The sequence below is a fragment of the Gymnoscopelus microlampas genome (genome assembly GCF_963454915.1).
Source record: "Gymnoscopelus microlampas genome assembly, chromosome: 4".
NCBI classification, from domain to species: domain Eukaryota; kingdom Metazoa; phylum Chordata; class Actinopteri; order Myctophiformes; family Myctophidae; genus Gymnoscopelus; species Gymnoscopelus microlampas.
The window spans coordinates 56,778,361-56,793,338 of record NC_139941.1 but is presented as its reverse complement, the minus strand read 5'-3'; the positions used below and the strand labels follow the sequence as shown (position 1 = coordinate 56,793,338).

The following is a 14,978-nucleotide window of genomic DNA, read 5'->3' as shown; positions in this document are numbered from 1 at the left end:
CATGTCAGGAAACATCCTTCCAATACGAGAGATGACGTCATCCACATACCTACACACACACACACACACACACACACACACACACACACACACACACACACACACACACACACACACACACACACACACACACACACACACACACACACACACACACACACACACACACACACGATTCTTAGTCATTAAATCAAAGTGATGAATTGAAACACTGAAGGCCACCGCAGAGGCCTAGCTGAAACCAAGGGGCGGGTAAAGCAACCAGAAGCTGTCGACCCGCATCACCCCTTAGATGTTCCCCAGAGACACTACAGCCACTCACTGAACCTACTCCCCCCTCACCCATAGACCTAGCATGCTCGGTTCTCTCGCAACATCTGGCAACACTGATTGACCTTCCGGCTCCAGGTTTGCCACCCAGAGTGCCAATTAGAGGTGCTGTGATCAAGATCTTTGCGATCCGATCGCGATCAGGCAGCACCAAAATAGATCCGATTCCGATCAATACCGATCCTTTACGGCACATAATAGTCTCTATACTGTCTATCTCATGTTGTACTTAAGTGCAGTACTTGAGTAAATGTATTTGGTTACTTTACACCACTGCGAGAGAGAGAGGCTCGCGTCGCAAAAGCAAGTGTTGTTAATTCAGCCAAAATCTGTCACTTGTGTTTGAAATGGTATTGTTTGATCGGCGGTATTTATACACATACTTGTGTGGATGACCATTTTAGCATCATGGTATAACTGTACCTCTGTACTTTCAATCAATCCATAAAGTAGTACTGTACTTACTGAGGAGGCAGAACCAGAGTACTTGGCTGGACTTTGGGACGCCTCTTGGCCGACGCTCCCATCTGATTGGCCGATCGTTTGAGTGACTGCTGGTTCAACAAACTGGAGGCGAGGCCAGCGTGGTACTGGAGCTGGAAATGTATTCAAATATAAACTTTCACCTCTGTGCTTGATTAGGAGCCGTCACAATTATCACATTATTTTTGCATAATCGTCATCATCGTTTCCATGTTGAAATATTTTCAAACATTTTCAAAAATAGTAGAACTAGCAGATCTACAAGCTCACAACACGTGGCAAATTTCCACTATTCATGTTTTTTTTAAGCATAAAGTCCTTTCTTTGTACATTTATGTTATTTGTCATATCTGCACCTGTGCGACTTCAAAGCCTAAAAGCCAAACATAAATGTAATCTTTATACATACTTATGTTCAACGACAAAAACCCAATTACATCATTCATCGCATTTGTGTGACAGGTAATGGTCATGTCAAATGTCAGGATGTTGACACAGCCCTCATGCTCCATCTGTTGTTCTTTGTTGGAGAAACGTTGCTCATGAGATTAGAGTCGTTTACGATAACGATACCAGCAAGCCTGGAATTTGGTCATTTTAGGGACAAGGCCACTTGGCCTTTGGTGTTGTAATGTTTTTGAGGGCACAAAGGCCAAATGCCAGGGCAGGAAGGCCAAGATATTTAAGTCTAAAAAGATGTTTAAGTCCACGGAAATAATGAATTTAACTTGAAGGTTATTTATTTTGATATAGTATAATAATAGTCTATCTGTGAAATATAACCCATTTATTTCACTAAATAATGTATTGGCAAATGACCAATATTTTGTTATATTAGTGTCAATCTCTCCTGCCCTGGATACCAGTATCGGAAAAGCTGCCGATAAGATACTGCCTAACACATTGGTTCTCAACTTGGGGTCCGGGGGCCCCCAGAGGTCCTTGGGGGGGTACCAGGGGGTCCCCAGCTAAATGTGTTAATACAGTGTCACACTCATTTCAACCACTTTAACCATATTTTAAACTTTGGCTATTCAAAAATAGCGGATCTACAAGCACTTTTTTTTTTACAATGAATTGTGGCTCTGGCACTCAGAGCCACACTGACAGAAATAGGTTCTCTGTTGGTTCCTATTCATGCCTCTCATTACATTCCTGAGTCAAGTGTGACACCAAGTGGTCATATTTGGTATGACATGTGTCTGGTAAACCAGTTTGAAGACGTTGACATCAGTTCAACTCAACTAATGCTTAACCTTTGAACCCTGCTGTTCTGTACCAAAAATACATCTACAGAGCTTGTAGATCGGTTATTTTCTGTGACCAACACATGGGGTTTGTGCTGTGGACTAAAACAACCACTGCATGTACAGTAACATGTACGTTAAAATATAACAGTTCCTTGATCAATGGTTCTCAAACTTTCTCAAAATTTCAGGGACCCCCATAACTCTGAGAGTGTACAAATGGGACCAAATGGACCCGTTACGGACCCCGTAAGGGTCCATTTGGAACCCAGCTCAAGGAACCCTGAGGGTCCCTGGACCCACCACTTTGAGAGCCACTGTCCTAGATTATGTTTAAATTACACACTGGTATCGGGTCGGTACTCGGTATGGATCAATACGCAAGTTATCGGAATCGGTGTCAAGAAGGAACAGAATGTTATGTGTCCATCTCTACATGTCATGTGAATATAAGCTCCTGAACTCTGGTAAGTCAGAGAAGCTGCTAGTCGGCCCAGATAAACACACCCATCTGTTCAATAACACAACTCTAAACTAGTGGTTCTCAACCAGTGGTCCGGGGACCACCAGTGGTCCTTGCGAGGGTCCCCGGCTAAATTAGTTAACATAGTGGTACAATCATTTTAACCAGTTAGTTTTGGCTATTTAAAAAAATAATCTTGTAAAGTTGTGCATGTGTTTGAATATATTTATATATATATATATATTTTTTTTTAAGCAAACATTTTTAACTCAAATCTTTGCTTCTGGGGGTCCCTGGCAACAAAACATTTTCAGATGGTGGTCCGCGGCCAAATTTAGGGGTCCTTGGCATGAAAAAGGTTGAAAACCACTGCTCTAAACCTTGATGGCTGTTCAATAACCCACAAACCAACAGTCAGAAGTTTAGGAGTAGTTTTTGACCCATCCCTATCCTTCACACACCGTATTAAAAGCATCCCAACATCTGCCTTCTTCCATCTGCACAACATAGACAAAATGTGTCCAATACTCTCTCTCCCCAATGCCGAAACCCTGGTCCACGCTTTCATCACTTCAAGAATAGATTAGTGTAATGCACTCTTCTCCGGTTTACCATCAACAGCAACACATGGCCTTAGACTAATCCACAATGCAACAGCTATAGAGCACTGAAGTCTGACGTAATTTACGCATTCTTCCTGGGTCGCGCCCCATGACTTCCGCAACCCAGGGGATGAACGAGTGATGTCAGGACTTCTGTACTCTATAGAATACTAACCAGAACAAGGAAATACGATCACATCACACCAGCACTCATAGCACTACACTGGCTGCAGATACAGGCCAGAGCCCACTTCAAGTTACTACTCCTGACCTATAAAACCTTAAAGGGGCTACACCATGAATTAAAAAAATATATATTATATATAAATATTGCCCCCTAATATGTTTTAAATAGGTTGTAAGCCTAAAAAACATCCAGATATTTTTTCTCACAATCTGACTGTCTGTCATTCCAAGCTTTTTCAGCTGCAATACCAAAACGTCCTATTGGGCAGGGGGGAGCTACTGAGCAATTCTGTCTGGCCATCCTCAATGCAAAATCAGGGCAAGTGACATCACTTGCCCTGCCATTCTGAAATGGCCTGTTCAGACACGCCCATTCAGGAAATCCATGAAATGAGCATGAATGACTGAATGTTAAAAAAAAATATTTTTAGCGGTACAAGAGACACTGGGGAGCCCAAAAAATACTAAAAACCTAAAAAAAAAATGAAATTCATGGTGTAGCCCCTTTAAATAGACTTGCTCCGTCCTACATGTCCAGTCTAATAAACCCTTATATCCCTGGACGTCCACTACGCTCCACGGTCTCGTCACAGTCACAACACATAATAATATAACAGTTGGGGGCAGAGCATTCACACATGCTGCCCCCAATCTCTGGAATGCTCTCCCTACAGCTGTTAGAGATGCCCACTCTTTGGGCATTTTTAAATATAGGCTAAAAACACATATTTTTTTCCCTGCATGATGGTTCCCCCTAGTTTTATTCCAGGAGGCCACCTCTCCTTGCCCTGTTTTTTTTAACATAGAGTACAGAAGTCCTGACGTCACTCGTTCATCCCCTGGGTCGTAAAGTCATTTCTCTATGGAGAATAACATTGGGTCATCTTAGAATCGTCTCATATAAGAATTGAGGTCCATAAATAAACAAACTGTCTCTGCGATATTATCAGGGAGGCTCTGTATCGTTTATGATATGTCAGTCACTCATATTTGATACAGTCTGTTTCTGGCGGAAAATGTAACTAATTTGGCGGAAGTAACATTATGGTTTTCTCACCTTCAGTTGATGCTTCATATCCATAAGAGTCAAACCGCCGGGGTCATTTGTTTATTTTTTTGAACACAGTTCTTATTTGACGAGATATTAAACACGTCTATGGGAATTCAGAACGGGGGGGAAAACGTGACCCAGGTAGGATTTTATTTTTCTTCCTCTAAGCACCTTAACGTCCATAAGTACGTATATCATGCACAGTATACATACATTGCTGCTATGCTCAGGCACCGTAGTCATATTTTGATCTCAGGTACTTTTGTAAATATGTAGATAACGTGTTTGGCCTTTTTGTTGTTCTCTTGTTTGATCTCCTTCCCACTTACCCCCCCCTCTTCTTCTTCTTCCTCCCCCTCTTCTTTCTATGGAAATAACGTTGTGAAAACGAATTTCACACACTTTTTAATAACAATAAACCTGATTCTGATTCTGATGTGTAAATGACGTCAGACTTCGGTGCTCTATTGTTCAAATTGTCCTTTCTTTTTTTTTGCCAAATCTGTAATTTTTTTCAGCTGTGCACTGCTTGAGCCGTGCACTGCTGCATGGTAATTGTTTGACCATGCGTGCGGGCACATTTTACTATGTTTCTTTGCTACTGTGTTTGTATGATGTTTTTGTTGTATGACCTGTAGTGAAGTGCACAGAGACCCTGTGGGGTGATGTTGTACTATAAATACAAATAAACTGAAACTGAACGTGACACTTTTGACTCTTCAATTCATTCATGTTTTGTTTGGTTAAGAGCAGAGTCCTCTATAGCAGGGGTCTTCAACGTTTTTCAGGCCAAGGACCCCCTAGCTGAGAGAGAGATGAAACAGGGACCCCCTCTATATTGTAGTAAATTGTTTCAGATTTAAAAAAAAAGTTTTTACTTAGTCTGCTCTTTTTTCCCTCTACACCTATACCTCTTTGCCAAAAATAGCAGATCTACAAGCTCACAACGCCTCGCAGTGCGAGGCATTGTGAGCTTGTAGATCTGCTATTTTCAGCTAATGTTCCCCTCAGAAAAAGGAATGATAGGGTTCAAGTTCCTATCACACAGACATTTGGCGGACCCCCTGTTTTCTCCCTTGAAAAAACATAAGGCTGAAAATACTGTATCAAAACCGAACCGAAACCGTGACCAAAAAAACAAGGTTTGAACCAAACCTGGGGGGCTAGCTGAACCGTTGCACCCCTAGTGTGTGTGTGTGTGTGTGTGTGTGTGTGTGTGTGTGTGTGTGTGTGTGTGTGTGTGTGTGTGTGTGTGTTCCTACCTTGTTGGACCACTTGTAGGCCTGCAGTAGCTGGGAGTAGAGGGGGGTCTTGTCCTGAACGGGGTCCAGACTCAACAGGCCGCTGTTATGAAGAGGATGAGACTCTGACGGACGGCCTACGAGACCACTCAGCCTGTCCAGCTCACTACACACACACACACACACACACACACACACACACACACACACACACACACACACACACACACACACACACACACACACACACACACACACACACACACACACACACACACACACACACACACACACACACACACACACACATTATTTAGATAGCATGTTGTTTAGCACGTTATGTGATTATTATTTATATTGCTACTGTCCTGCTAAATAGTTAAATAGTTAAACAACAACAACACAACATTGACTTGAGGTTGTTCACAGCCTGCAGGTATCTTATAGTGTATGTATATAATTATATGTATAGTTAGTAGTAAGCCTGCACGATATTAGGAAGCATGTGATATTCCATAACGTTGTTGAATACCTCAATAACGATATGTCTCACAATAAGTAATAAAGAAAATGCAGTACATAGTTTGAATGTCCTTTTGCTTCAGGTATTTTTTTGCAAACTAAAGACATATTCATTCAAGAGATTTAAACAAATATCTAACCTAACTAAAGGCAATATAATGACTTTCAGCTGCATTATTGCACAGAGCCTAAATGCAATAATAATATTAGGCCTGCCGCCATTCCGGATGGAAAATAAAATTGTCCTTTTGTCTTTTGAGAGAAGTAGAAGTCAGTTTCATGAGGGGCTACAGTGGGAAGTACTTGAATATCAACAGAAAATGTTCAGTTGGACACACACGCACGCACGCACGCACACACACACACACACACACACACACACACACACACACACACACACACACACACACACACACACACACACACACACACACACACACACACACACACACACACACACACACACACACACACACACACACACACACACACACACACACACACACACACACACACACACACACGCTACACTGAAGACAGAAGCTTTTACAGCTGCCTCAATTTCAGCTGATTGTCTGTGAAGTGAAAAATGTGCATACAGGCACTTAAGGAGCCATCATTAACCTAATGTTACATGATGCGCATTTGGGTTGAAAATATCCACAGAGACATGATGACATCACTACTAATCTAATAGCAACCCACGTGGTTTTTAGTTTGGTCAATTCTAGCCCTGAAACATGACTGTCATACCATGACAGTCATGGTGCCGAGTCCCCCCGGTTTATAGTGGTGCTCGATTTTTTTACATTGCCAACTCTCACATGTACATAAACGTTCAGATTTCAAATATAAAGTGCTTACCCCCGAGCCACGGATGTTACAAGGCGATCCGGACCACGATAAGTACCCCTATCTCCCGTATTGTTCAATAAAAAGCATTTTAATCCCATCGCCGGATTTTTTTTTTTTGTTTTTGTTTTTTTGTAATGTATCAGAGTGCAATACACCTCCCAACCATTAGTGTTGCATGCTTGAAAGTATCGGAGTCAATTTGGAGAAAGTGGCGATCGGATCAAAATATGCAAATTCTTTCCTTGTTCACTGCTCTTACGTGGACTGGTATATCTAATGTGTGTTTGTGAACATGTTGAATGTCCAGTAACCTTTGGTTTTAAAAGAAAGGATAGGTACAAAGGAAGTTTACCACACAAGGCCTTATAAATACAGTACATAAAACACAATGTTGCTCTCTACGCACTGAGAGAGATGGCCAACCCACTTTATCATATCAAAATACAGTGATGGGTGAGATAATCCTCACTTTATCATATAAAATACAGTGATGGGTGAGATAATCATCACTTTATCATATAAAATACAGTGATGGGTGAGATAATCATCACTTTATCATATAAAATACAGTGATGGGTGAGATAATCATCACTTTATCATATAAAATGTAGTGATGGGTGAGATAATCCTCACTTTATCATATAAAATGTAGTGATGGGTGAGATAATCATCACTTTATCATATAAAATGTAGTGATGGGTGAGATAATCCTCACTTTATCATATAAAATGTAGTGATGGGTGAGATAATCATCACTTTATCATATAAAATACAGTGATGGGTGAGATAATCATCACTTTATCATATAAAATACAGTGATGGGTGAGATAATCATCACTTTATCATATAAAATACAGTGATGAGTGAGATAATCATCACTTTATCATATAAAATACAGTGATGGGTGAGATAATCCTCACTTTATCATATAAAATACAGTGATGGGTGAGATAATCATCACTTTATCATATAAAATACAGTGATGGGTGAGATAATCATAACTTTATCATATAAAATACAGTGATGGGTGAGATAATCATCACTTTATCATATAAAATACAGTGATGGGTGAGATAATCATAACTTTATCATATAAAATACAGTGATGGGTGAGATAATCATCACTTTATCATATAAAATACAGTGATGGGTGAGATAATCATAACTTTATCATATAAAATACAGTGATGGGTGAGATAATCATCACTTTATCATATAAAATACAGTGATGGGTGAGATAATCATGGTCAGTAATAAAACGTAGGGCACTGTGGTAGACTGCTTCCAGAGGCTTCAGTGTGATGAACATCTTAAATGTGCCAGTAAGAAACTGTGTCAAGCTGTACAAGTTTCTTTGTTCAAGGGTTTTTACCTGATTCTATGCTCTCTGTTGTGTTAGTGCCGGTCATTAAGTTTAGAGTTAGACATCATTTTACTGAGGTTACGTTTAGGAATAAGCAGGGTTGAGCTGTAGGGGGTACGGGGGGGGGTACGGCGTACCCTTAGTTTTGAGACTGTGGGGGCTGGACTCGCGAGCACACACGTCAGCCGCCCGGGAGAAGTCAATCATTAACACAACAACGCACCTTCAGGGGCGAGCCGTTTTTAACACCTTAAACAATGGCCTCAACCTGGCTGCTTTGCATAACAACAGCTGGTAGCCTACCAGACACTCACAAATGTATCCTTATCTAGCTCTGGTCCATAGCGTTAGAAGGAGTTCTCCTTAACGCTATGGTACTTTAGATTCTTTCCCCTCGTACCGCGGTAGCGCAGCCTCTCGTCTGTAGTAAAATTTAAAAAAACGCTTTTGGTACTCACCAAAACAAAGACGGTTTAATGGAGTTGAAAGCCTATTCTATTAAGTGGGAACACTCTGAGCCCCCACCTCACGTATAAAATACACTTTTTGGCCAGAAAAGAAAATATTTCACCGGAAGGAAGAATCTGGTCAATAGGAAAATTCCATTGACCAGATCTGTAGAGGGCACTGTGGAGTAACCAAAACAGGTTTTAATTCCGGTGAAATATTTTCTTTTCTGTCCAAAAAGTGTATTTTAGACGTGAGGTGGGGGCTCACAGTGTTCCCATTTAGTAAAGTAGGCTTTCAACTCCATAAAACCGTCTTTGTTTTGGTGAGTAGCAAAAGGGTATTTTTTTATTTTTTTTAACTTGTTTTAAAAAACACTGTTTTGAAAGCAATGTAAGTCTTAAATAAAAGTAATTCAAGTAAAGACAAGTTGACTACTTATGTGTGGGTGAATCTATGTAAAGGGCATTTATATAAAACTAAAAGGAAAATAAAATAATTAATTAATTGAAACAAAAATAAAAACAACAAATCAACAATGCAACAAAATAATAAGAAATATAAATACATTAATAATCACATGTTGAATACAGTATTTCAACTAGCACTGAGCTGAGTGGCTATGTGCACATGCTTGCGCACGCACGTGCCCGCGCGCGCACGTGACGTCATAAAATAGAGTACCCATAGTTCAAAAATCCACAGCTCACCACTGGGAATAAGGTTAGGTTTAGACATAGCTTTACTGAGGTTAATGTTAGGAATAAGGTTAGGTTTAGACATTGTTTTACTGAGGTTAAGGTTAGGAATAAGGTTAGGTTTAGACATTGTTTTACTGAGGTTAAGGTTAGGAATAAGGTTAGGTTTAGACATAGTTTTACTGAGGTTAAGGTTAGGAATAAGGTTAGGTTTAGACATTGTTTTACTGAGGTTAATGTTAGGAATAAGGTTAGGTTTAGACATAGTTTTACTGAGGTTACGTTTAGGAATAAGGTTAGGTTTAGACATAGTTTTAGTGAGGTTAAGGTTAGGAATAAGGTTAGGTTTAGACATAGTTTTACTGAGGTTAAGGTTAGGAATAAGGTTAGGTTTAGATATAGTTTTACTGAGGTTAAGGTTAGGAATAAGGTTAAGTTTAGACATAGTTTTACTGAGGTTAAGGTTAGGAATAAGGTTAGGTTTAGACATAGTTTTACTGAGGTTAAGGTTAGGAATAAGGTTAGGTTTAAGTTTTACTGAGGTTAAGGTTAGGAATAAGGTTAGGTTTAGACATAGTTTTACTGAGGTTACGTTTAGGAATAAGGTTAGGTTTAGACATAGTTTTACTGAGGTTAAGGTTAGGAATAAGGTTAGGTTTAGACATAGTTTTACTCGCGATGCGACGCTATCTCAGCTTGTAGATCTGCTATTTTTAAATAAAATAGGGCTGAAGTAGTTAATGCATATTTTATGATATAATAATGTATTTCTGCAAAGTAACTAAAGTTTTCAAATACATTTAGAATTACTTGGTGGCGACCGTTCTGAGGTCGTTGGATTTGACCCCGGGACGAGCGTGTTTTGGGAGCGAGAGTTAATGTTCAGTTCTTGTATTCGTCCTAAAAACAACAACAATAAGAAATATAGCTGCAAGCAGCGATAATACGGGGCCAGTGAATAGAGAGAGAGAGAGACATGGAAACGGAATAGATTGAAGAGAGAGAGAGTGACATGGAAACAATAGATTGATGAGAGAGAGAGATGGAAACATAATGGTTTGATTGGACATCTCAACCTACTGCCATTAACAGGATTCGAACTCTCAACCTTCAGACTAATAGGCTGCAACACTACCTATAGTGCTATAGCTTTGTCCAGGCTGATATTGTCTGTTGAAGATCATAAACTCTTGCCTTCTTTCATGAACCAAGCCCCTGTTTCACTAACACTAAGATCACTCGTTCACAAACCATTTACCAATGAAGAAATTGTACATCTCCTCAGAACCAAAACTAGTGAAAGTAGCCGATCTACAAGCTCACAAACCATAAAAAGTTGTGAGATTGTAGATCAGCTATTTTCAGATAAAGTATGTCATACGTTGAAAAAACGTACTCTCAAATAAGCATTTCAGGTTATCTTTACCATTTGCACATGTATTCATTGATACAGTCATGTTGTTTGCAATTCAACTTAAATTAAGTCTGCATCAAGTGAGGCTTGAACTGGCGACCTTGAGATTGTGAGGCATTCATTTAAGGGAGACGCCATTGGCCCAACAGACAAGTAACTGTGAAAAAGGAGATCACACAGATGATACAGTTTCACGCAAATAGCTGAAAAATCCTGGGTTTAAGTGTTTTTCAAACTGCTCAAAATTGCGGAAAATCTAAGGGCGGAGCTTAATGGTCAAATCGATACGTGTGTTCCTCATGAGTCAAGGCACATGTGTAAGCAAGTTTCACGACTTTCGGCCAAACGAGGCATGACTTATGCCTGTTTAAAGTCTGCCTTTTCAAAAAATTGCTATAGCGCCCCCTTTTGGCCAATTGGACTAAGATTGGTTTCAGTGATATTTGAAATGACCCTGTACATTTCTGCAAAGTTTCAAAGAAATGTGAGTCTGCATGTATGTTTTAGGCACAGATGAATAATTTTCATAAAACTGTAATAGTTAAAATCTATCTCCTCCTGGGATTTTTGAGCAATCTGCACGAAACGTTTGACACTTGAACTTTGGACCTCTGCCTACAAAAATTTCCAACGGATTTTCCATAAGTGAAAAAATGCAGAAGTTAGGAGCCAATGACTGTTTTTCATATAATTCAAAATGGTGGGAGATCTAAAGGTCAGAGGTCAAAAGTCAGAGGGTGAAAGTTGTTCAGCATGAGGAGACGCATATGTGTATCCAAGTTTCATGGCTGTAGGTGAGGAACAGGGCATGAGTTGTACCTGGTCAAAGTTGGCATTTTCAATTGAGTGCTATAGCGCCACCTTTGGACGAAAGATTGTGAGAATTATTTTTTTATCGTTTTTCATGACCATCTACCATATGGCCGAGTTTCGTAAAAAGCGACAGCGCGGTTCAGCCAGAACTGCGAAAAGTGGCAGAAGTGACAGAATAAAACGAATAACAATACGGTTCCAGAGCAGAGCTCTGGCCCCGTAACAACAACATAATAACAATAACACACTGTACCTCCGGACGTCTCCAGAGATGAAGGTGAAGGTAAGGGCGTGGCCACCAGGTGGGCGGAGCCACGGCTCCGGTTGGAGATCCGGTGATGTCTGAGGAACAACCCACTGGAGTGGAGTCTGAGCGCCCCTTCATCATCCTCATCATCATCCTCCTCCTCCTCAGAGCTCCTCAGATGCACACAGATGAAGATGCTTCTTTTACTAGAGCAGAAAAAACACATCAGTATCACCATTATTTATAACCTTTTCCTCCATTACCATTAAACATTTTAAATAAATAAATAGCAAATATAGGGCTTGTATATCCACTATTTTCTCCATTTTATCCACCATTGTAAAACAGAAAATAATTCATTGTAACACTTGTGTTTTTATTTTACATTATTCTGGGGCTGTGCGATGCACATATCTCAATATGTATGCCAAATATCTCAATAGCTCTACAATATGTATAACAATATATTTAAATTCCAGACATCTTGTGTTGTTTATAGCAACTAAAGACAGTTGCTTCCTACTCAAACGTACTTCATCTGAACATGTTTAGTGCCAGGGAGCCCCATATACTACATTTGTGTTGTTACAATGTTTACAATATTACACATTTTATTTCAACATTTGTTTTGAAAATAGCAGATGTATACAGTGTGTAGGTTTAAATGTCTCATGTGGTCTATAAACTACATTAGTAGCTTATTTTCATAGTCCTGGTTGCTTATTTCTCTCACTAAATCACCACTGCTTGGTGGTGTAAAAAGTAATCCAGTACTGAAACATAATAACATAAACATAAATAACATCACTCTGACACATGACAGTCATATCATGACAGTCATGAAGGAACTTCAACCTGGTTTTGTCTCTTTCTCCATTTACAACCCGTACATCTACATAAACGTTCACATTTACAATATAAAGTGCTGACCTCATGGCCACGGATGTTAACATTATGTACGGGCCCTCAGAAGTACCCGTATCTTCAGTATTGTTTAATAAAAAGCATTTGAATCCGATTGGTGGCCATGTGGCCAAGTGCTTTCAACTACGCGCACCTATCGGTTGGGAGGTGTACTGCACTCTGATAAATTATAACTCGATGAGAAAATGGCCACCGATCGGATTAAAATGCTTTTTATTGATCAATACTGACGATACGGGTACTTATAAGGACCCGTACATAGTTGTAACATCCATGGCCATGAGGTAAACACTTTATATTAAAAATATGAACGTTTATGTAGATGTACGGACTGTTAATGGAGAAAGTGCAAACACCAGGTTGAAATTCTGCCATGACGCTCGCGACAGACAAGCGTCACGTGACCCATGGCTACACTGCTTGTTGACATGTTTGTTTACCTTTGACTCCCAGAGGAGGAGAACAGCAGGAGGTGCGAGGAGGAGGAGGAGGTGGTGTTCATAAACAACACATTAAAGCTCTTCCTGTCGGCCAGTGCGTGCAGAGGGTTGATGTTTGATGAAGGAAACCTCTCACCAAGCGACACCAGAACCACCTCCACGGGCGCTGCCATCTTGAATGACGCAGAGCGTTAACGTACGTGCTGACGGCATGACGTATGATGATGAAGCAACGTATGGAGAAGCTACTAGGAGGAGTAGGGAGGTGGCTTGTGTCTGCAGACCTGTCTGCAGACACAGGATCTGCAGACCTGTCATCCAAGGTTGCAGCCGTTACTACTTGAACGTATGTGAGAGAGTAGCCTGGGTGCCATAACCTGACGCTACCAGATCCAAACAGCTTGCTCCACACATTGTTTCACAGCTTATTTGGATCTGGGATCTCGGGAGCCAATTCGATGACGGGGCTGTTCCTTTTTTTCAAGATACTTGGTAGCTGATTGGATGGGACCGTCTGTCTATCACCGTGTGGGCGTGCAAACACAACCAATCATATCGATGTGTCTACGTGACGTATGGTCGGAGCGACACCAAGGAAGATTTAGAAAGGAAAGGACATACTACATCCGTTCTCTAGATATATGACGTGACACTCACGGGTGGCAAAATCGCACCGGAAGTTCGATGAATAACATTGCAGTGGATGGAGCCGGCTGGAGCAGCTCATGAACAAACATTATTTGTGAATGATTGAGACCATTGTGAAATAATCGCTTCAGGAAAATAAAAGAAAACATATCACACATTTGTTTCTGCTGTCTTGTTTTTCCATTTACACTCTACATCATTTTATGTAGGTATCCAAAGAGCAGAGAGAGAGTAATCTCTCATAGAACAAACAGCAGAGGTCGCTGTTTTTCATTTTCAGTTGGGTATGGCTACGCGAGACTACAGAGAGAGTAAAATTCTCAGTGGGCAGCCCCCAACTCCCAGGTGTTCATAGATTGATTGACAGGCATTGATTGACAGCTGTCTGCCAATCAATCAGTCAACACCTAATCACAGCTAATACATTTTCAGTAGGAGTTTATGTAATTTCAGTAGGAGAGTAGGAGTTTCACAAGCAACAAAGTAAGTTGTCCTATTGGTAATTGTGTTATGGAAATGTTTGTAAATACATATGAAATTAATTTAAAGGACTGACCTGCAGTGGCAACTATAAGCACATTTACTAAGGTCAATTCATTGTTTTTTAATGAATTGACAGCTGTCAATCAATGCCTGTCAATCAATCTATGAACACCTGGGAGTTGGGGGCTGCCCACTGAGAATTTTACTCTCTCTGTAGTCTCGCGTAGCCATACCCAACTGAAAATGAAAAACAGCGACCTCTGCTGTTTGTTCTATGAGAGATTACTCTCTCTCTGCTCTTTGGATACCTACATAAAATGATGTAGAGTGTAAATGGAAAAACAAGACAGCAGAAACAAATGTGTGATATGTTTTCTTTTATTTTCCTGAAGCGATTATTTCACAATGGTCTCAATCATTCACAAATAATGTTTGTTCATGAGCTGCTCCAGCCGGCTCCATCCACTGCAATGTTATTCATCGAACTTCCGGTGCGATTTTGCCACCCGTGAGTGTCACGT

The 14,978-nt window shown here is 40.3% G+C and overlaps 3 protein-coding genes across 4 annotated transcripts in view; 2 read left to right on the top strand and 1 right to left on the bottom strand.

The window, feature by feature from the left end:
- The window catches only part of LOC311043433 (mediator of RNA polymerase II transcription subunit 27-like), a 22,496-nt gene extending 9,027 nt beyond the window's left edge, over nt 1-13,469 (bottom strand). The window contains exons 1-5 of one of the 2 annotated variants that reach the window (XM_084054671.1): nt 13,327-13,469; nt 11,969-12,168; nt 5,625-5,769; nt 796-926; nt 1-49 (exon numbers count right to left, since the gene is read on the bottom strand). The exon at nt 1-49 is cut by the window's left edge and continues 45 nt beyond it. In XM_084054671.1, the coding sequence (XP_083910797.1) occupies nt 1-49; nt 796-857 (111 nt within the window). In that variant the 5' untranslated portion in view covers nt 858-926; nt 5,625-5,769; nt 11,969-12,168; nt 13,327-13,469. The remainder of the gene's footprint in view (nt 50-795; nt 927-5,624; nt 5,770-11,968; nt 12,169-13,326) is intronic. The other variant, XM_084054672.1, reaches the window with a different exon arrangement.
- The window catches only part of LOC311043227 (HLA class II histocompatibility antigen, DQ beta 1 chain-like), a gene marked incomplete at its 3' end in the record, with an annotated part of 165,661 nt that overhangs the window by 70,252 nt on the left and 80,431 nt on the right, over nt 1-14,978 (top strand). The gene's annotated exons all lie outside the window — the stretch shown is intronic.
- The window catches only part of LOC311044503 (uncharacterized protein), a 253,501-nt gene that overhangs the window by 185,385 nt on the left and 53,138 nt on the right, over nt 1-14,978 (top strand). The gene's annotated exons all lie outside the window — the stretch shown is intronic.